Source organism: Bos grunniens, chromosome 2, assembly GCF_055505025.1.
Source record: "Bos grunniens cultivar Pamir isolate PY7600 chromosome 2, Bosgru_T2T1.0, whole genome shotgun sequence".
Classification (NCBI taxonomy): domain Eukaryota; kingdom Metazoa; phylum Chordata; class Mammalia; order Artiodactyla; family Bovidae; genus Bos; species Bos grunniens.
Genome location: NC_141166.1, coordinates 44752862 through 44775457, shown reverse-complemented (window position 1 = coordinate 44775457; position 22596 = coordinate 44752862). Strand labels below are relative to the sequence as shown.

General features: G+C 40.5%; 1 protein-coding gene across 3 annotated transcripts in view; it reads left to right on the top strand.

Annotated features, from left to right (window-relative positions):
• The window catches only part of CTLA4 (cytotoxic T-lymphocyte associated protein 4), a 63418-nt gene extending 41593 nt beyond the window's left edge, over positions 1 to 21825 (top strand). Inside the window, exons 1-4 of one of the 3 annotated variants that reach the window (XM_086366635.1) lie at positions 16218 to 16455; positions 19178 to 19525; positions 20297 to 20406; positions 21648 to 21825. In XM_086366635.1, the coding sequence (XP_086222761.1) occupies positions 16353 to 16455; positions 19178 to 19525; positions 20297 to 20406; positions 21648 to 21752 (666 nt within the window). In that variant the 5' untranslated portion in view covers positions 16218 to 16352 and the 3' untranslated portion in view covers positions 21753 to 21825. Of the gene's footprint in view, positions 1 to 16217; positions 16456 to 19177; positions 19526 to 20296; positions 20407 to 21647 lie in introns of those variants that run through there. The other 2 variants (XM_086366641.1, XM_086366652.1) reach the window with 2 other exon arrangements.
• The last annotated feature ends 771 nt before the right edge of the window (positions 21826 to 22596 follow it).

The window sequence follows — 22596 nt, the reverse complement described above, 5'->3', positions numbered from 1 at the left end:
CCTTCACTGAATGAGGCTTTGCATTTGTAACTATCCAAGACTTGGATCCAAAGAAGCTTTGATAACTGGGCTCTGTAATCTTGGGAAATAGCCACTGGGCTCTCTCCATACTCATGTAAATCTCATTTTCCCTCCAAGTCCTTTTGTCTGAATCTCAGAGGACTGAGTTTCTACTTTGAGTCTTTTTGACTGTCTTCTTCTGTCTTGCCCTTTTCCTGAGGCCAGAAACTTTCTATCTTGGGGCCTGGGGCTCCTCAGTCTGGGGAGAAACCTTCTGAATGAACTATCCAGTTACCATCTACCTGGATTCCTATTTTTTATTTTCTACTCAGTTTATATAATCTCTTTTTGTTTGGCTCCTGTATTGCTACTTGGATTGTGCCTTGCTATGGTTTGGAATACCACCATTATTCCAAACCATCTGATCCTCCAGGGGTCTGAAGCTTGTCTGCAATCCAGCACCAGTGATAGGCAATGAGAGAATCAGGCTCCCTCTCTATCTCCATGTGCTTTGGGTGGCAGGATCCTATCTCCTGCTCACTCTCCAGATGTATTAGCTCATCCTTTGCTCTAGTGATGCTACCATTACTGAAAATGTTCTTGTTATTCAGAGCCCTGTAGCATGATCCTTCCAACATTTTCCAAGTCAGCACTTATTTGTTTTCTGAATTTGGTGATTTCTCTCAATGATTTCTTCATTAACTGAGGGACTTTCGTGACCAAACCAGGTGTTTCCAATGTTGTATCAAAACCAAGATGTAATTGTACAGTAACAAGACACTGAATTTTTTTCTCCTCCATAAAAGTGAAAATAATTTCAAAAGAAGCATCTCAGAGATGTCTTGATCAATGACAGCATCACTGGAAATATACAGTCTTCCAAGATGACATATTTGATGGGCTGCCATCATTTGGATTTGTGGTTTTATGCTCATCTCCAGATGAAGATGAAGCAATTGAATTTTTCATCACTTAGAGGGTTTTTTTTTTTTTTTAATTTTCCAGCTATAATGAGCTGTGGGGAGCCAGTCATCTTTATATTTCCTTGAGATTCTCCTTGTGACACTGTGCCATGTCTCCTCTAATGTTACAGTATAACCTAAGCATGAATAACTAACAGGGCTCCATGTGCTAAAGAAAGCTGGGTCTCTCATTTTTCCCTTGCCTACTTCTGCCAGAGAAGAGGCTGGCATGGTTGAGGGCCTTAGACTATATTCTCATACCATAAAGAAAAAAGTACCTTTAAGTAGGAATACAATTTTGACATAGAGAAATTGGCCAGAGAATTTCTAAAATTGCTTAGGATTGGTCCCTCAATTTTCTGTCCTTGGTATGCTTAAGGTCATGCCTAATTTTTATATCCCTGAACATGGGAATTTCTAGAAATTCTGATATCTGATTCTGACATTGTATCCCCTTGATGCCTGCATTCCACATTAAACTGAAGGTCATCTGTTTGAATGACCTGCCTGTGTATCTTGTGTAGTTTCTATGAAGTTAGAAACCAAGGACATGTATTCAGAGAATGGAAAGTCTGAAGCGGAATGTGAAACCAGGCTTACCTATTTGCCCGTGTGGGTCAGTTTCTCCTTGTCACAACCAATAAGAGATGGATGTTAAACTTATGATTCCTACATTCAAGGTCTCAATGAATTAAAACCTGAGGAGCTCAGACTACATTTAACAAACATTCTTTAGTAAACTTAGCCCACTAATGTCTGTCTCCTATGTTGGTCACATTATATATTTATTTACATGTCTAATTAACCATGCCCATGGCTCAGCAGTAAAGAATCCACCTGTAATGCAGGAGATTTGGGTTTGATCCCTGGGTTAGGACGAATCCCTGGAGAAGGAAATGGCAAGCCACTCCATATTCTTGCCTGGGGAATCCCATGGACAGAGGAACCTGGAGGGCTATGGTCCATGGAGTCTCAAAAGAGTTGGACATGACTTAGCGACTAAACAAAACAACAAAAAATAAACATCGTTTATCTTTGGGAAAAAGAATGTATTTCTTAATGTGCACAGTATTTTTCATAGTATTCTAGGAAAATTAACACGAGAAATACTTTTAAATGATTGTGATACTGATGCATATCTGATAGCATAATATGTTGTGCTGAAGAAATTCTTTGGTTGATATTTCAGAAACTGAAGTTCCTGAATAGACTCATCTTGAATTCAAATTTCTGCATGAGGAGGAAGCTATATCCATATCTTATCTCCTTTAAACCTTTTACAAAAGCAGAAAAGTTCTGATAGCCTGGCATACACTTAGTGCACTATAAACATTAGAAAGACTTTTAATTTTTATTGCTTGTAGTATCTGTTTTTCTGACCACAGACAATACATGTACATTCATAAAAATGGAATATATAGGTGGGTGAAATAAGAAAATAAAAATTCTATGTAATCACTGTTAGCATGTTGCTATGTAAAAGTCTGCATGTATTTTCACTTTATTTTTACAAAATGGATCATATGCTAAATATAATATTCTAACTTGTTTTTCCACTTACATGTCATGAAGGGAAAATATACTTTTAATTAGAAATTATTTAGAATTGAAAGAGATTTTCCTAATTGAGTCTCCTCATTTTCATAGATGAGACAGTTAAACTCTAATAAAATTATATGGCTAAAGTAATTCCTATTTAGGTAGCAGCAAAGCAAGAGAGTTCCAGAAAAACATATATTTCTGCTTTATTGACTATGCCAAAGCCTTTGACTGTGTGGATCACAATAAACTGTGGAAAATTCTGAAAGAGATGGGCATACCAGACCACCTGACCTGCCTCTTGAGAAACATGTATGCAGGTCAGAAAGCAACAGTTAGAACTAGACATGGAATAGCAGACTGTTTCCAAATCGGTAAAGGAGTATGTCAAAGCTATATATTGTCACCCTGCTTATTTAACTTATATGCAGAGAACATCATGAGAAACACTGGGCTGGAGGAAGCACAAGCTGGAATCAAGATTGCTGGGAGAAATATCAATAACCTCAGATATGCAGATGACACCACCCTTATGGTAAAAAGTGAAGAAGAACTAAAGAGCCTGTTGATGAAAGTGAAAGAGGAGAGTGAAAAAGTTGGCTTAAAGCTCAACATTCAGAAAACAAAGATCATGGCATCTGGTCCCATCACTTCATGGCAGAGAGACAGGGAAACGGTGGAAACAGTGGCTGACTTTAATTTTTTGAGCTCCAAAATCACTGCAGATGGTGATTGCAGATATAAAATTAAAAGACGCTTACTTCTTGGAAGGAAAGTTATGATCAACCTAGATAGCATATTCAAAAGCAGAGACATTACTTTGCCAACAAAGGTCCGTCTAGTCAAGGCTATGGTTTTTCCAGTGGTCATGTATGGATGTGAGCTGAGCGCCGAAGAATTGATGCTTTTGAACTGTGGTGTTGGAGAAGACTCTTGAGAGTCCCTTGGACTGCAAGGAGATCCAACCAGTCCATCCTAAAGATCAGTCCTGGGTGTTCATTGGAAGGACTGATGTTGAAGCTGAAACTCCAGTACTTTGGCCACCTGATGTGAAGAGATGACTCATTAGAAAAGATGGTGATGCTGGGAAAGATTGAGGGCAGGAGGAGAAGGGGACAACAGAGGATGAGATGGTTGGATGGCATCATCGACTCGATGGACATGGGTTTGGGTGGACTCTGGGAGTTGGTGATGGACAGGGAGGCCTGGCATGCTGCAGTTCATGGGGTGGGAAAGAGTCGGACACGACTGAGTGACTGAACTTATTTGAACTGAACTGAAAGCCACATCTGTAACTCCAATCTCTTAAATCCCACACCACCATTTTACGCATTTTATCCCTTATATACTGTGACTAAATTCCGACTCAATAAATTGGAATTACAGAGCACAAGAAAGTCTTTATCTTCCTCTAATGTATTGTATCTTGGCTGAATATTTGCTGGGAAACACTGTGGGAATGATCGATTAACTCAGAATTTATTTAAAGTATTTTGTAGAGAATAATTTGTGAATTTCATTGATTGGTTTTTGATCTTTAAAGCTTGAAACTGAGGACAGAACAATCGTTTTTTTTGGCATTAAATCTTGGTACATCCCAAACTGCTATAAATCTTAAAACATTCTTATTTAAGTCAGTGTCAATAGAAATGTGGTTAAATCTAAGTAAGAGTTTCCTGACTTTTAAACTAGTGAGTTAAAAAAAATTACTATTTATGTTGTGGTAATTTGAGTTACAGAATCTAAAAAAAGGTTCTATAATCACCAATTACTATCAAATTTATTTGCTAAATTTAGCACTAGAGTGACATTATCTGTACATTCTTTCTATAAAAACATCTAACAGAGCATCTTTTTTGGGGTTTTGTGATATTGAGAGTTTTCTGGAATTTTACCAAAGTTCCACCCACAATCAAAACCAATGATCTGTGATCGTTGATTAATTCTGTCAGGTAGGTCAGAATTGATACTTTTTTGAATATATGCAAATTATCCTTCGTTTAAAGTTTCTGTTTTGTCTTCCTCTTCTCCATTTATGTTTGTCTTCTTTCTTTTCATTTTCCTCTTTATTTCCATTCTCTTAAAAATCTTGAGGTTGTTTCCCCCAGTTTTTCTTTATTATAAGAGATATTGAAATTAATCAATATATTCAGATTATACAAATGGCATTCACGTAAGCAGACATTTTATAATGCTAATTTTAAAAAGGCCTGGATTTCTAGGAAGGGAGCCAGAGAATTGGAAAGTGATTTATTTTCTCAAGTGAAAATAGCGATTTCAAATGATGAGAAAAAATTGCATTTACTCGACAATATTTATCACCATAACCTTGGTTACTGAATTTAGCATATAAATCAAGATAATAAACTCCAGTAGCAAAGATTTAATTTTTATAAATCATAACTTCCTTTAGCTCTTTTTTATACTGCGAGTCAAAAATTCCTAACAACTTCATTTGTTCTTAAGCACACACTTGTCTCTTTTATCAGAGGGTGAAAAGCAGGGGAGATGGTTGACCAATGCTTCTTGACCTGCATATTTTGGGGGAGGACAGGGAAAAAATGTTTCTGGTATTTTCTAATTGTTAGCATTTCTTAACCAATGTAAAGAAATGACCAGAGATGACAAAGTTTGCATGTGGCAAGAACTTTATGTGATCAGAGTAAATTTAAGTAATGCTGAGAAGTAACAAAAATATAAAAAATGATTTCCTTAGAGTTTTAAAGGCAACTTCTTTGCTGTAATGATGCTCTTAGATGAATACAGAAATTAGGCTCCATACCTGTGCCAGACAAAACCTAAAGATCCTGTGTTTTCATTATAGTGTATCATCTTTGCTGCCTTCAGTGGGTCCTGATGTGACCATGTAAGTGCAATCATTTAGCTTCCTACTCATGGATGAAACTCTGGGCCAGAGAGTTTTCTCTTGGAGCATAATCCATAAATAGAGCCTGTGAAGGAAAGCTACTAAATGTAACCAGCTGTTTCTAAATTATATTCTCCTAAAGCATGTGTGAATAATACAGTTCTTTGAGCCAAAGTTTCTTGCCACAGCCTAGCTCCATCTCATTTAATTATTCTACAACCATAAGTAACCTATTATAAAATTGTGCCCGGGAGAAGACAGAGCCAAATGATCCATATCTTAGATTCTGGCTGGTGATGGTTCAGTGTGACTTGTGGTCACAATTGTAGGTGATGAGGAATAATCAGAACTTTTTCTCTTTGCCTCAACCAGTTGCAAGCCTCAACCAGTTGCAAGTTCATTCCTTTTACTCAAGGAAAGAAGGAGAACTGCCTATGTGTTTCATCTAGATTACACTCAGAGAAGAGGAAAAATGTATGGCCAATACATACTGTAAGATCAGTGATATGCTTTTTAAGGTGGTGAATGCCAACCGAATGCATTGGCATGACCATATATTTGTGTGTGTGTATAGTAAACCTAAACATAACATGAAATTTACTAAACATATAAAAGTGTATGATTCAGGATATATTCACATTTACTATGTTGCACAACCATCACTAATATCTAGTTCGAGAACATTTTCATCATCCAAAATAAATCCCATGTCCATCAGGCAGTCATTCTCCATTTCCTGATTCCCGCCCCCCCCCCCCAATCTCTTGTCATCCACAGATTGCTTTCTATCTTTATGGATTGGTCTGTTCTGGATATTTCATACAAATGGAGTTATATGATATGGGACCTTTTGTGCATTATTTCTTTCAGGGTACTGTTTTCAAGGTTCATCTATGTTGTAGCATGCATCAGTACCTTATTCCTCTTTATGGCTGAATATGAAAGGTTTCCCAGGTGGCTCAGTGGTAAAGAATCTGCCTGCCGTTGCAGGAGACACAGGAGACGTAGGTTTGATCCCTGGGATGGGAAGATCTCCTGGAGGAGGAAATGGCAATCCACTCCAGTATTCTTGCTGGGAAAATCCCATGGACAGAGAAGCCTGGTAGGCTACAGTACATGGGGTTGTAGAGAGACTTGACTGTGCAACTGAGCACACGCACATACACATGCATATACCACTTTTTCTTTATCCATTAATCACTTGATGAACACTTGGGTTGTTTCCATCTTTTGACTATTGTGATTAGTACTGCTATAAGACCAAGTTTTCTTTCTTTTTTTTTTTTTTACTTAAAATTTGATTTGCTGATTTGTCTTCTCAGAGACCCAAGACCCACCAGGAAGTTTGGTGGGGCTGTATTTCAAGTTGCAAACTAGCAGGAAATTAGAGTCAGAAGCCCTTGGGAAGACGGTGAATGACATTAAAGGCAACCCACTCCAGTACTCTTGCCTAGAAAATCCCATGGATGGAGGAGCCTGGTGTCTATGGGGTCACAAAGAGTCGGACACGACTGAGCGACTTCACTGTTTTTTTTTTTCTTTCACTTTTTATGGACTTTTGAGCTCTCATCTTAGTTCTGCCACTAACAGGTTATGCATATAATTTTGGGTAGATCAGTTCACCTCGCAGGGGCTTTGTTTACTTTCTGTAAAATGGGAAGGCAGAACTCACATTTCTTTTAGGATTCAGTGTCCGCAACAGACTGTGCAATTGCCCTATGTTCCTCATCATCTAACACAACTTTCTGCACCATCACAGCTGCTATCACTTAAACTACAAAGGAGTAAAGATGCTCCTTTTCTATGTGCAAGGTGTGAACGTAAGAGTTTCCTTTAAACCGGAGGTGTGGAGGAGATCATGGCCTGAAATCATTCAAATGTTGCAATAGCAGCAGGGCTTGAAATAACATAGCTCAAAATATGGAAACAGTGATTGTCTCTGCCACCAAGAATCTGAAATAAATGCTTCAGGCTGAGATTACCTAGCCACAAATAACATGGGAGAAATGGGTTCCATTAAATCTTTGACATTTCCAATGCCCACTATTTATAGCTAGCTAGCAACTTTTTAGAGGTGGAGTGGATTATTCAGTATCAAAGACAATTTTGACTTGTGCTCCAAGGTTTTCTTACTCCTTTCACTAAGGTAGGTAAACAGTGTCTGGTCCTGTTTCGTCTTTAGTAAAATGAAAATGATACTAGGCCAATCTCAACTTGTCCTAAATGGCAATCAGGCAGGCTGTGAGCACCTTTCAGGTGGAGAGAGCTGGGGTGCATGATAGATTAAATATCGACTATTTACTCTTCTCTTTCTATTTCTGCTTGATGATTAAGGAATAAGATCTAGATGTGTGATCCTGGGCAAGCCAATTTTCTTCTCAGCAAATCAGTTATCCAATTTATAAAATAAAAGGGTCATCTATTTTGAAAATATCTATTCTTGGTTTTGGATAAAGTCACTGACCTAAACTATTCATGGCTGGCAGTGTTGCAACAAGGGTGAAGGATTAAGAATAAAACACAATCTAACTTAATTGTACTTTTAGGTGTGAAATGCTAAGACGACTGAGAGATAATCAGAGATGATAATGGCTAAAACCGGAAATATGAGACCGTTATCCATAAATGGAGATAAGACATTCAAAAGCACTCAATCATATATAGTAAGCAGCTTGGATAATTAGAACATAGATCCCCCCTTCAAATTACTTTGTGACAATTGTAGTCACAGTTGACTCTAGTAGTCACAGTTGACTTTATCATTTATTCATTCAAAAGTATTTGTCTTTGCCTCAGCGTAAATAAAGCTCTGATAGGTGAGAATTAATCTTCAGCTGAAGCAGCCTCTGCATTTCATTTTGTCACTAAGACTAGTAGATAAAACTTTGCTTCTCTGGCAACAATTTCCACATCCCCCCACCCCATTCTTCGCTCCCCCAGTGAGGGGACCCTATAGACTAAAAAGTCAGCAGGACCTACTCTATTTCCCCACTAAGGGATGGGCAGGAAGTCCACAGCCCAGAACCGTCCATTTTTACCTGACTTTATGATGTAGATTAGTTTCCTAGGGCCTGAAAATTCACCTACCACGTTTATTTAAGTAAGTTCTTGGCCAGCCCATATTTTCACCCTTTAATGGTAATGAAGCTAAAATTTCTTTCCAGTCACTTTGCATGTCATTTCCTTTCTCTTTAGCTCTTTCTCAGTGAGATGATTGATAGATCCTTCTTTAGCAATCACTTTGGTAGATGATTTTCTTTTTCCTTTGAAGTCGATTTTGAAAGGAGTTGTACTGTGATGAGCTAATTAGCATAAAAACACAGTATATAACCTTAATTAGGCATGATTATAGGCTCAACGTAATGGGATGTCCTGAAACTGCACGCTATGCAAATATTAGACTTTTCATTCTTCCCGTTACATCTGAAACCATCAAGTAAAGGATGTTTTGCAGTATGTACCACAGTCAATGCCAGGTGCAAATTTTTCAACAAAAGACTTTTTTTGAGGGGTGGTGTACTAGTTGGGGAAAGGATTATAGGAGGTTTAGAAAAAAAACCTTTACAAGTTCAGCTAAGCTCAGGATGAGCTTTACAAATTCAGAGGAGTTTTACAATTAAGTAATAATAACCCAGTTACCCTACCCAACCCATATCTCATCTGGAATTCTGAAGGCACTTCACTGTAGGCTTCACTGTGAGTTATGCAAATTGAGAGATCTTTCAAATCCAGTAACCACTAAGAGTACTACAAAACCAGTCTGGGGTTTACTCAAATTAGTAGGATATAGGAAGATGGTGAGGAAATGAAATCACAGTGAATCCCCGAACCCTAATTTTAGCCAATTATTTTCATTTCCTTTACCACCAACCTTTTTTTTAAAAAAAATATTAGAGTGGTAAAAGTAAATAACAAAATTGGTTTTCCCTTTCCTACCCTGAAATGAAAACATCCAAGGATGTGATACCCTCAGACATTTGAATATTCAACCACTGAATATTTGAGAGCTCACAATACAGAAATCTTTGATTATGTCTAGAGTTGAGTTTTCAGACTCAGAAAAAGAAAGAAAGTGAAGTTGCCCAGTCGTATCCAACTCTTTGCAACCCCATGGACTGTAGCCTGCCAGGCTCCTCTGTCATTGGGATTTTCCAGGCAAGAGTACTGAAGTGGGTTGCCATTTCCTTCTCCAGGGGATCTTCCCGACTCAGGGATCAAACCCAGATCTCCTGCATTGCAGGCAGACTCTTCACTGTCTGAACCACCAGGGAGACACTTTTCAGACTCAGTCATTTGATTCCAGATACTGATGACATTGAAAACAGCAAAAATTGAATACATGTGTGAGTGTTAGAAAAGTAAGAACCTGATATTAGTCTAATGTACCATCCAGTCACTAGTAATGATAATGTGTGTGTGCTCAATTATTTTGCTTCAGTCCTGTCTGACTCTTGGTGACCCTAGGACCTGTAGCCCGCCTAGGCTACAAGGCTGCTCTTGTCCATGGGAATTTTCAGGCAAGAATACTGCAGTAGTTGCCACGCCCTTCAGAGTGGTGATAATAAAAGAAAGGTTTATATATGAAACAACTGAGATTTGAAATCCATACTTTTCTCTGTATTTAATTGATGAGTTAACATTTACTGGGCATGCACTACAATATGCTAAGCACAGCTTTCAACATTTTATTGGCATAGTTGAATGTCAATAACCATTGTATCATTACAATAACCCTATAAGATTATTGGCTACCATAACTAGCCATATTTTATAGATGATGAAGCTGAGAATCAGAGAAGTTTGAAAACCTCACCCAGGATACATCTAGTAAGCAGTGCAGGCAGGATTTGAACTCATGTCTGTCTGACTCCAGCCATACTCTTAACCACTGTGCTGGGCTCACTGGTGCTTATCAGTCCTCTGATGGAATCCTTACTTATTAGTACCTTCCCTAGAGCTGGAAATGAGGTGCAAGAGCAATAAAAATGTTGAGAATGAAATCAAAATGCAGAATTCCCCATTGCCTATTTTATACAAAGTTCTTAGATGCTAAGAACTTTGCATCTAAGTGAAGTGAGGATGTTGCTGTTGTTTAGTCACCAAGTCATGTCTGACTCTTTGTGACCCCATGGACTGCAGCATGCCAGGCTTCTCTGTCCTTCACTATCTCCCAGAATTTGCTCAAACTCATGTCCACTGAGTCAGTGATGCCATCCAACCAAGTCATCCTCTGTAGCCCCTTTCTCCTCCTTCCCTCAAGCTTTCCCAGGGATGAGGGTGCAAGATAGAATTTGAAATAGGGAGACAGAATTGTACACAACTGTAATAAATACAAACTTACATGATAGGACTTACTATTATTGCTCATGAGATAATAGGGGAAAAGAATAGGGTAGGATGAGGCCAGGATTTAAAGCCAGTTTTCACCACATACTAGCTTTAGGACTTGGTCAATGAGAGACTCTACAGGAAACAGGTGATTCAAATAAGAGACTCAGTGAAAGAACTACAACTGACCCTTGAACAATGCGGGAGTTAAGGAAGATCTACACATAATTGAGAGTCAACGTTTGGTATCCGTGATTCCTCCATAACTCTGGTTCTGCTTCTGTTGATTGAATCAGCTAAGCTTGGTGTGGTACTGTAGCACCACTGGGAAAAAAACCACATATACACGCACCATGCACTTCAAACTCGTATTGTTCAAGGGCCAACTGTATTTTAGAGGTATTAAGGAGGGTAAGGGGCAGAAGACATTAAAGCACTCAGACACTAGCAACAGTAGAAGCTGATACCACTTCCAGGACTGAAAGGAGCAGAGGAAGAAGCAATGAGAATTGGCATTATAGAAGTGTCGGGGTATACCGCAGGAGCTATAGCTGTTCAGAGCTACTGTTTCTGCCAGAGGCAGGGCCTGAATCTGGGAGAAAGCAGGGAAGAAATACTCTGACCTCCATCTTCATGCCCTCTGACCTTATGCCAGTGCCTTAAATCAGCTGATTCCTCCCAGAGGCCAACCTGCCTGAGAAGTCCTCTACAGGATCTGTCTCCTAGGTAGGGAACAGATGTGAGGAAAGGGGATGGAGAATAACCTTAAATGAGCCATTCCTCTCTCTAAATTTCAGTTTGCTTATCTGTGTATCTACTATATTAATAGTGGTCTTATAATTTCTACTTTCAACATTTTACTTTGCAACTTTGCTGTATAACACAGGGAGCCTAGCTTGGCGGTCTGTGATGACCTAGAAGGGTGGGATGGAGGTGGGGTTGAAGGGGTGCTTGGGAGGGGAAATATGCATGCTTATGGCTGATTCACGTTGGTGTATCAGTCAGTCAGTCTGTTCAGTCGCTCAGTTGTGTCCGACTCTTTGCGATCCCGTGAATTGCAGCACACCACCAATAAATATTATAAAGCAATTATCCTCCAATTAAAAATAAAAAAGAATTTATAAGAATAGTACCATGAGCACACCGGTATAGTCTTTACCTTAGATTCTCCAGTTGTTAACATTTTGTCATTGCTGTCTTATTAGTATTATTCTGTCTACTAATACAAACATATACATATATCTTTGCTGAACCATTTGAGAGTTATTTACCAACTTTATTCCTAAACATTTAAGCAAATATCACTCCAAAACAAAGATGTTTCCCTATATAACCCCAATAAGACAATACTTGGCAAATTTAAAATTAATGCAATTTTATCATCAGCTATAGTCTATATTCCAAATTTGTTCAAGTATATCAATAATACACTTCATAGTTGATTTTTTCAATCAAGGCTTGCACATTGGATTTTGTTGCCATGCCTCCTTAATTGCATTTAATCTACAACAGTTTTTTCAGGTTGTTTATTTTTTAATCTTTCATAATATTAACATATTTGAGGAATCAAAGGCCAGTTTTGAAGGCCAATTGCTTTGCAGAATGCTCCCACTATGAATTTTTCTAGTTGTTTTTTCATAATTTGATTCAGTTTAAGCAATTTTGGCAGTAATGCTACAAAGGCGTGTTCTTCTTAGTGTATTGCATCTGGACATGATGTCAGAATGGCCCATCATAGATGATCTTCAGTTTGATCACTTGGTTAAAGCAGTATCTGCTAGATTTATTGATTATTTTCTCTCTTTGTAAATATCAAGTCATCTACCAGATGATAAATGTGAACATATCTTTTTCACCAACATTCTTTCATGCAGTGGCTTTTACAGCTGTTATTTGGCAGAAATAGTTTCATAAAAGTGTATTTAGGGGACTTGGTAAGAGTCCTTTACAAGTTTCTACTGTGATTCTCATCTCTTTTTATGTTAAACTGTTTTCATTGATTTATCTATTAAAATAGTCATAATGTGTTCATCATGTGCCTTGGGCCTGTGGAATTTTCACCTGTGGCTTCATAGCTGACTAAGTTAATATCTTTAGCTCAGCTCCTTCTCCTGAGCTCTAGATCCACATGGCAATTGCTTTTGAGTGCCTTCACCTTACCATCTATGGATACCTTAAACTCAACATGCCTGAATGAAACTCACCATCATCACTTTCTGGTCTGCTTTTCTTATATTTTCTATTCCAATGAATTATACTTCTGTTTTCTCAGTGACTCTGTAACTCAGATGGTAAAAAATCCACCTGCAATGCAGAAGACATGGGTTTGATCTCCCGGTTGGGAAGATTCCCTGGAGGAGGGCATGGCAACCCACTCCAATATTCTCGCCTGGAGAATCCCCATGGACGGAGGAGCCTGGCAGGCTATAGTCCATGGGGTGGCAAAGAGTCAGACATGACTGAGCGACTAAGCACAGCACACATTTACTGAGTAGCCAGCCACCATTATAGGTCTTTAACATACCTGACATACATTATCTCATTTAATCCTTGCCATAGCATTGAGGCTATTTTCTGAAAGTCATAGCCCCAGGTTGACAGGTAGCAAGTCATTGTACTAGAATTCAAACCCAGCTCTCTTTGACTTTAAATCCTTTGCTTTAGTATAGTGATTAACAGCATCATTTGGCTTCAAATCCTGACTCTCCTACCAATGACAGGGGATTGGATAAGTCTCCTTAATCCTAGAAAATTTCATGGACAGACCATGGGGTTGCAAAGGCTAAGACATGACCAAGCGACTTTTACTTCACACTCCTTAACTCTCAGTGCTTTGGTTTTCTCCTTTATAAATTGGGAAAGCCAGTAATCCCTGCCTGGTAGGGTTGTTTTAAGACTTGAATGTGATAAAACTTGACAAACATTTGGACAATTTCTGGCAGCAGCAAGTCATAAATCTGGTGTTATCTTAAACGTCACTGCTTGTGGATTCGTCTCCTTAGGGAACCACATCACCACTGCTGCCATTGCCTTAGTTTAGACCAGGAGATGACAAACAATGTCTTGTAGATCAAATCCAACTTCCTCCTATTTTTGTAAATTTTGTTTTTCACTGAGGTATGATGGACATTAAAAAAATATTTTATTGGAACACAGCTATGCCCATTCATTTATGAGTTCTTTGTAGTTGCTTAAACCTTACAACAGGAAAGTTGAGTAGTAGCAACAGAGACCATTTTGTGTGGCCTATGAAGCCCGTTTGACCCTCTATAGAAAAAGCTTGCCAATACCTGGTTACCTGGGTGTTGCAATAGTGTCCTTCTGGGTTTTCCTGGTTATATCTTATTCCTCCTTGAACTCATCTTACCCATCCATCCTCCTGTGTTGGGGGAATTTCCTTAAATGTGAACTTAATTATGCCTATTTGCTCCTTACGGTGCATTGAAGACTAAGAACCTAGTCTTCTACCTACCAGTCATTCCCATACTCATCTTGTTCTCTGGCTGTAATGAATATTAATACTTTGTGCTTTTTCCAGCCTGGCATGGGCTGTTCCTTTTGTTTGAATATCTGTCTCTTGCCCCTTGTCCTTAACAATAAGTTCAGGGCTTACTTCCTCTGAGAAGTCCTTTCTGACTTCCACAGGCTGAACCAATGGCTTCTGCTCCTCTGTGCAATACTTCAATTCCTGCACTTATTCCCAATTTCCCGATCATGGGTTTAATCATCTGCCTTGTGACTGCCTTGGCTTCCTCTCAAGATTAGGATCATACATTTTTCACTTTTGTATCTCCAGTGCCCAGACTGGGATCTGACCCTTGATAAGTGACCATTAGGTTGGTATCACCTGCTGGCATTTTAGCTGTGGTTTGAGGGCTTCTGTAAGGAGCTTGTGGAGGATAGAAAAGAGCTAGGTCAGGAGAGATTTCCGGGAGGAGGTGATGTCACCTCCTGGAGGATGAGGAGGAGGATAAAACAAAGTAATGGGAGGAAGAAGCCAGGAGGAACAGTTTTGGCAAAGGTGATGAAACTTGAAAGAGGTGTGCTGGAGAGAGGACAATCAGAGGAAAGGGACACGTGAGGGAATGCTGAAAGATAGGCTAAGATGAGATGCGTCAGGCCTGTATTCCACAGAGCGCCCTCCACAGGGCTGAGGAGCCTGGCCACGCGAAACCACAGAGGACTGCAGGAGGCCAGCACCACACCGTCTGCTGTGGGTCAGTCTTCCAGAAGTCCTTTAAGGTGCTATGTTTTTGTCTGCTCGTCATTCAATTCTATTCGCACACAATTTCTGGCATCTCAAAGCCTCTCAATAAATGTTTCTTTCGTCATTGAAATACATGAAAACTCCTCAGTTTTAAGAGTGATATAGTCCCCAATGCTTAGCATTTTCTTAGAGGATGAACATTTATTCTCTTTACAGCTTTCATAAATTTAAGCACTTCAGTCATATTTAACTTCAGTTCCTCATTTTCTGCTTGAGGAGTTCCCATTAGAGGAAAAAAAAAAACAAAAACTATCCTCTGATGGAAGGTTCAAATATCTTGGATCATTGACTTTTTCTGGACCTTATCCAACTCTGTTTTGTCTTTGTGGAGTTAGATCTCTTAAGAATGCATGAATTTTTTCTTAATCTTCAAAACTAGAGGCAGATCAATTTATTTCTTGTAATTTGGATATTTTCTCTTAACAGAATGCTAAATGGAGCTAGGAGAAATAAACTCTGCTTTGCAAAGCATGCCAAGGATGGTGTCTCACAGGTGGAAAGCTTTTATGAATGGTGTCCAGACTCATTTGGGAGGCTTCCCTGGTAGCTTAGTTGGTAAAGAATCTGCCTGCAGTGCAGGAGATTCTTGAGTCTCTGGAAGACTCAGGAAGATCCCCTTGAGAAGGGATAGGCTACCCACTCCAGTGTTCTTGGGCTTCCCTGGTGGTTCAGACCGTAAAGAATCCATCTGTAATGGATTCCATCTGTAATCCATCTGTAAAACAAAACAAGACTTGGGTTTGATTCCTGGGTTGGGAAGATCCCCTTGAGGAGGGCATGGCAAAACTTCCAGTATTCTTGCCTGGAGAATTCCCATGGACAGAGGAGCCTGGTGGACTACAGTCCATGGGGTTGGAAAGAGCTGGACACAACTGAGCAACTAAGAACAGCACAATAGACTCATTCTGTCTTTAACACAAGGGCTCAGAGGGCCAGCAGCTTAAGCAGTTCTGGGGGTGTCAATGAAATACTGGGTGGCAAAAGATGCCTAGACGATCGGATAAAACTGGGACTTAGGGGGACTCCTGCGCTCCAGGAAATTCTCCAAGTCTCCACTTATCCTCAAAGTGAACAAGAAGCTTCAGTTTCAAGTTGAGTGCATTTTCCATCCATGGATTGGCTTGTTTTGTTCAGTTTTACTTTGAGTGTTTGAGGTTATCTCTTCGACGTAGCAGCTAAACCCACGTCTTCCTTTCTCGTAAAACCAAAACAAAAAGGCTAGAAATTCATGTGCCTTCTGTGTGTGCACATGTGTAGTATATACCTGGGATCAAAGCCAGCTATATAAAGTCCTTGATTCTGTGTGGGTTCAAACACATTTCAAAGCTTCAGGATCCTGAAAGTTTTTGCTCTGCTTCCTGAAGACCTGAACAACCGCTCCCATAAAGCCATGGCTTGCTCTGGATTCCAGAGTCATGGGACTTGGTGGACATCTAGGACCTGGCCCTGCACTGCCCTATTTTTTCTTGTCTTCATTCCTGTTTTCTCTAAAGGTGAGTGAGGCTTTTGGAGCATGAAGGTGGAGGAGGTGTTTCTCCCACTGGGTTTCATTTCTTTTCTCAGTCAAGGGCAGAGATTTACAGCAAAGCCAGAAGCTAAAGGTGAGACTCCAGTCTCCTGGTTTGGGCAGCTCTGTATTCCAAGGCAGGCAAGGGACAGCTGGAAGGAGCAAACCAGCAGAGACACAGCTAGTAACAGCTTACTGGGCATGGAGTGGAAGCTTAGTGAGTACATGTGAGTTGGTCTGGGAGACAGGAGAAATTTCAGACACTTCTATAAGACTGGAAGAAAATACTGTAAAGGTAAGTGATGTAAGAGAGAAGAGAGACCATCCTAAATCCATCTGGGCTTGGAATAAGGGTTAGCTCAAGCTTTCCTTTTTAAAAAACATTGATTGAATAAAATTATGAGATATTTCTTTCTTATCAATCAAGGTTTTAAGGTCTTCTGATTCATTTTTATAAACAAATGAGCCTGCTTGTTTAACATTGCGGCCTTCTTTACTCAATGCAAGGTTTTAAGATCCACTTAGTCAACTCTATAAACTAGTTAGCTAGTAATTATTTTTAAAATTAAGCAGTTTGAAGTAGTAAAACAAAAAAAAAGGCGGGGGGAAGAAAGAATGAAAGAAATAAAAAACGAAAGAATAAAAGAATGAACAAAAGAAAGGGCCATCGGTCTGTTTGGCATAAGATACTTAATTGTTGCCTGACTTATCTCTGAACTTTAGGGGCAGGTCCCCCAGTTTTCAGCTGAAATAAAGCCCTGTAAAGGCTGATACTAGGTTTGTTACATGGTGTACAATGGTGATCTTTTCTAATACATTTCTGCCTTCTATCTCTCTAGACCTCTGTTGAAAAACTATGTGGTTTGTACAAAGTAGGGGCTCAAAAAATATTTGTTTATTTAATTTTTCCTGTATAAGAAATATTCACACGTATTTTCTTATTTTACATGTTTTAAATATGCAAAGGTTAAATGCCCAGAGAAACAATCAAATTTACTTTTAAGAAAATTTCTCAATCTGTATCTGGGATCCGCTCCTGGTGGATATTGGAAAATGAAGTGTGACCAGATTTAGTGGTGATAATTGGAAGCTTGCCTTGGGGGAGGGCAGGAAACTGGGTCTCCTTTAGGTTTAGAGTCAACACAACAAATGGGCAGCATACAATGATGCACAAAAAAATCCTTTAATACAGGGCAGAATTTAAGTACTATGGTGGAGTTGTAATAGTACAGAGGATGCTCGGAGGGCATCTCTGGTAGACAGAAATGAGGGCTGAGAAAGAAAACTGTTGTCTAGCCAACCAGGGTTGCTTCATTAACCATGGCAATGGCTGCTGCCATATTATTCTCTCTTCTGGGTGTCCATACATGTGCTTGGGGGAAAGACTAGTGCTTTCAGTATAAAGGAAGAGGTGTCCTGGAAACTCAGACTGGAGTAGTAGGTTAGGATCAGGTTATAGAGACAGTGAGTATTATTTACTTTGATTTTGCAGTCGATGGCTCAGTGGTCAAAGAATCCGCCAGCCAATGCAGGAGACATGGGTTTGGTCCCCGGGTCAGGAAGACCCAGGAGGAGAGTCTTTTGCCATTTCCTGGAGGAGGAAATGGCAACCTACTCCAGTATTCTTGCCTGGGAAATCCTATGGCTAGAGGAGCCCAAAGGACTACAGTGTGCGGGGTTGCAAAGAGTCAGACGTGACTCAGCAACAACAACCAAGTGTATAAGGCATGAAAAGGTTTGAAGAGAATGAGTTACACGGTTCCATCCAAGTTTTGAGTGTCACTTGTATGATGGGTGGACTAGAAAGGGGCTGAGTTACTTATGGGAAGGTAATTTGTCACGAAGCCATCATTTTTTATATGATGTGAGTCCTTTTGTATGGAAAGCTGGGCTCCCTTCTCCTGTAGAAGCTAGAAGACAAAGGACAGAGGAATACAAGGTGTTCAAGTGAAGGAGAGAGGGTGGAGGAAGGGGTGATGGCAGTGGCAGGGGAAGCCCATAGAAGTGAATGGCAGGGTTGCCTCAGCCTACAGAGGAAGCGACCCGGTGCCCTCCCTCTGCGGCTTCCTCCATCAAGCAGCATCCTTCCCTCTGTGGTAATAACGCAGGGAAGGGGGGTGGCCAGCACATTAGCCAAGGCTCGGCTCCCTGTGGGCAATCAAGATCCAGGGCCAGGTCAAAGTAAGCAGAGGTAATAAAGGTGTACTTTGAGAGGTAAGGCAAGATTCTCTACCTCAGCCTCCAAAATTTCCCCTACTGCTCTATTATAACTTTAGAATACCAGAGTTGGGAGGCACTGTGATGTCATCTGAGCTAAACCCCTCTTTTGCATGGGAGGGAAAATGAAGGCTATGAGGGAGGCACAGCTTTCCCCAAACCATCTATTTCATGGTATAGCCAGCCCTTTTGTTTGTCACATCAGTGTTCTCACTGCCACAACCAACTGCCTTCCAAAAACTGTTTTCCAGTAAGGAAGCACCTTTATGGAAGAGAAGCCAGAAGGCAGCAAGAGATGGAGGGGGCATTGGGGTGGATGGAAGAGGGGAGGGGTGGGGAGGGTGATGGGTTTGTTGATGGGGGGAGAGAAGGGTTGACAGGTGAAGTTGGACGGGGCCATCAGAGATCAACCACCCTGCCCAAGGGTTTGCCTGGACCTGGTGGTGAGTGAGCTTGAGTTCATTGATTTCCCTTTGGTTTTCCCACATTAGGGATGAATGTGACCCAGCCTCCAGTGGTGCTGGCTAGCAGCCGGGGTGTTGCCAGCTTCTCATGTGAATATGAGTCTTCAGGCAAAGCTGACGAGGTCCGGGTGACAGTACTGCGGGAGGCAGGCAGCCAGGTGACCGAAGTCTGTGCTGGGACCTACATGGTGGAGGATGAGCTAACCTTCCTGGATGATTCCACTTGCATTGGCACCTCCAGAGGAAACAAAGTGAACCTCACCATCCAAGGGCTGAGGGCCATGGACACTGGGCTCTATGTCTGCAAAGTGGAGCTCATGTACCCGCCGCCCTACTACGTGGGCATCGGCAATGGAACCCAGATTTACGTCATTGGTGAGCGTCACTGACCGACACTTTTTGCACTGCTGTCTCTTCTTTGCCATGCAAACAAATTGGCCCCTTATTTTTTGGGTCCTTCATGTTTAGGATTGTGGGAATTCTCTTTAAGAGTTTTCTGGCACAGACATAGAGAACAAATATATGGACACCAAGAGGGGAAAGAGGCGGGTGGTAGGATGAATTGGGAGATTGAGATCGACATATATACTCTGTGGATATTATGTATAAAATAGACAACTAATGAGAACCTACTGTATAGCTTGGGGAACTCCACTCAGTGCTCTGTGGTGACCAAAATGGGAAGGAAATTAAAAAAAAAAAAAAGGGATATATGTATACATAGCGCTGATTCACTTTGCTCTACAGTTGGAACTAACACAACATTGTAAAGCAACTCTACTCCAACAAAAGTTAATGAAAAACAGACTTCTCTGGCATAATATGTGGTAGTCCTGCTTAGTACGGATGGTGAGACAACAGCATTCTGACTATAAAATGAGTCGAGGAAGGTGTTTTTCCTCCCAGCAGGTAGGGGCACTCATTCTGGAGTGATGGCCAGCATGAAATTTGGCCTTGGCCTTTGATCTGAAATTCCCAGCCAAGTAGCCCCAAGAGACAGACTTATCTGGGGGCCAGCGATTCTATTTACGGGTGGACATCAAGGTTTGGCAGCTTGAACTTATTCCTTTTCTCACCAGTCAGGGGAGTAAGGCGCTAGAATTTAGAAAGCATCTCAGGGAAGCTCTGCTTTGTTCTCTATTGCAGATCCAGAACCATGCCCGGATTCTGATTTTCTCCTCTGGATCCTGGCAGCAGTTAGTTCAGGGTTGTTTTTCTACAGCTTCCTCATCACAGCTGTTTCTTTGAGCAAAATGGTGAGTGCAGTGCGGGCAATGCACCATCCTTGGTCTGGATGCCTTTGGTGATGATAAATGACCAAGGGACACTGTTGAGTCGAGTTCTCTTGAGATGAAGCAATAAATGAAGAAGAGCAAGGACAGTGGTAAAGAACACACTAGAACCCGTGGCACTGGCCTTTGAGGTTTCAGGATGACTAATATTTTAGATGAGTGTGTTTGACATTGAATGTTTGTGTGCTTTTGCACAAGGTTTCAGTTTGAGTAACTGTGTGAATAACACGGGGCAGCTGTTTTGCTCTTTATCTCCATGACAATTGTACTTGAGTTATCATAACCTTGAAACCCGAAATGAGGTTGGGCAAAATGTTGCTGGAGAAGATCACCTGGGTGGTTAGTGTCCCTCACTTCACCTGGAAGCCATCTCTCTGTGCCCCATTACTTGAGCCCTCCTTGTCTAAGCTGTAGGTGTCCACGTAATCCCTGCCCAGGGCTCCCTGTTACCCAGTCTGCTTGACTGGCAAACCTGACCCTCCTTTCCAGCACAGTAGAAGAGAACCCAGTTTTTATTTACTGCAGTTGTTGTAGAAGAGACAGAGGTATGGAATCAGTGCTCCTGTCACCATTTCTCTCTGATAGTCACTTTCAGCCTCCTTTGCCTATGGCTGGTTTTGCCATCACAAACCTTCCCCTCCTCTCCCTGTTTCCCTCCCTCACCTCCACATTCTATTCCCAGATCCTCTATAATCTGTTCTGTGGCAGTAGCTTCTTTCTACCTCATTTGCTACAAACTGCCATGCAGACTAGTAGATTAGACCTCAGTTTACTGAGGTGATAAAAACTGGAAATCAGTGTGGACAGAGAAAAAAACGAATCAAAAGTATATGAGGAGTAGAGATGAGGAATACAGCTCTCAAAGAGAATAATTGAAGTTTATTATCTTATCAAGCTCATCACCTGACAAACAAGATCCAGTCAATTATCATAGGCATTTTGGAAGTTCTTTCTAAAGCTTTTTCAGAGTTTCTTCCTCCTGTCTCCCTGTCAGGGAAAATGATTTCTATTTTATGTCAATAGCACAGGGTTTTTTTACACAAAATGAATTTTAATAGCTGAATCAAGAAAATCTCCAATTTTGCATGTTGTGAACATCTATTTTTCAGTGGGGTAGGGACCCAATATTTGTCGAATCCTATTACAGTTAGAAGTGGCTTCTGTATTCCTCAGTGCTAATGATTGTTTCTTTTTATGTTTGGCAGCTAAAGAAAAGAAGCCCTCTTACTACAGGGGTCTATGTGAAAATGCCCCCAACAGAGCCAGAATGTGAAAAGCAATTTCAGCCTTATTTTATTCCCATCAATTGAGAGACCATACTGAAGAGAAAGGACTATTTTCTAATTTGTAAGAGCTGAGGCAATTCTAACTTTTTGCTATCCAGCTATTTTTGTTTGTTTGTGTTTATGGGGGGATTCATCTCTGACATAAAGCAGGATGCAGAACCCCAATTCAGCGTACTACAACTTAAAGGAAAGGAGCAGAAGAACAGAGCCAGGCTGGCTCTATCACATCTGATCCAGTTTTAGAAGAAGCATCACGTGAGAGCGTTATAGGGAAGCAGCATTACGACGTAGGTTCAGGGACAAAAGTTAGGGAATAGTACCATCCCAAGAAAGCAATGAAAGAAGGAGGGGAGAGGATGGTATTGTATACATCTTGTATTTACCCATTGGAAGTTTTTAGCTGAAATGTCTTTAAGTAAAATACTTATGCTGTGTTATTTTTCTTAACAAATATATAATTATGTGAAGACTTAAAAAATACTCACATGGCTATATTTTAGTCAGTGATTCCAAAGGTTGTATTGTAACAATATGTATTTTTTTATTTGATAGTATTGTGCATGGGGACCACATGTGCTTTTGTGTATTTGCTGATTGTCTGAATAGAAACACTATATGGCAGTGTCTTCCCATCATGGATTCAGGGGAAGTTTTATGGTCGAGACTCAGGACACTAATACACTGGGTAGAATACAAGGTCACGTGCCAACTGGCTTGGAAACCAGATAAGGTCATAGCTGATCCTTGCAGACATGTGGGCTGCATTGATGGCGACATGTGCTTTGGGCTTGTATGCCAGCTCCTCTCCCTTTCTTTAACAAGGAAGCCAAAGCAGGTGGTATCTGAGTTAATTTGATGGCATGTCATC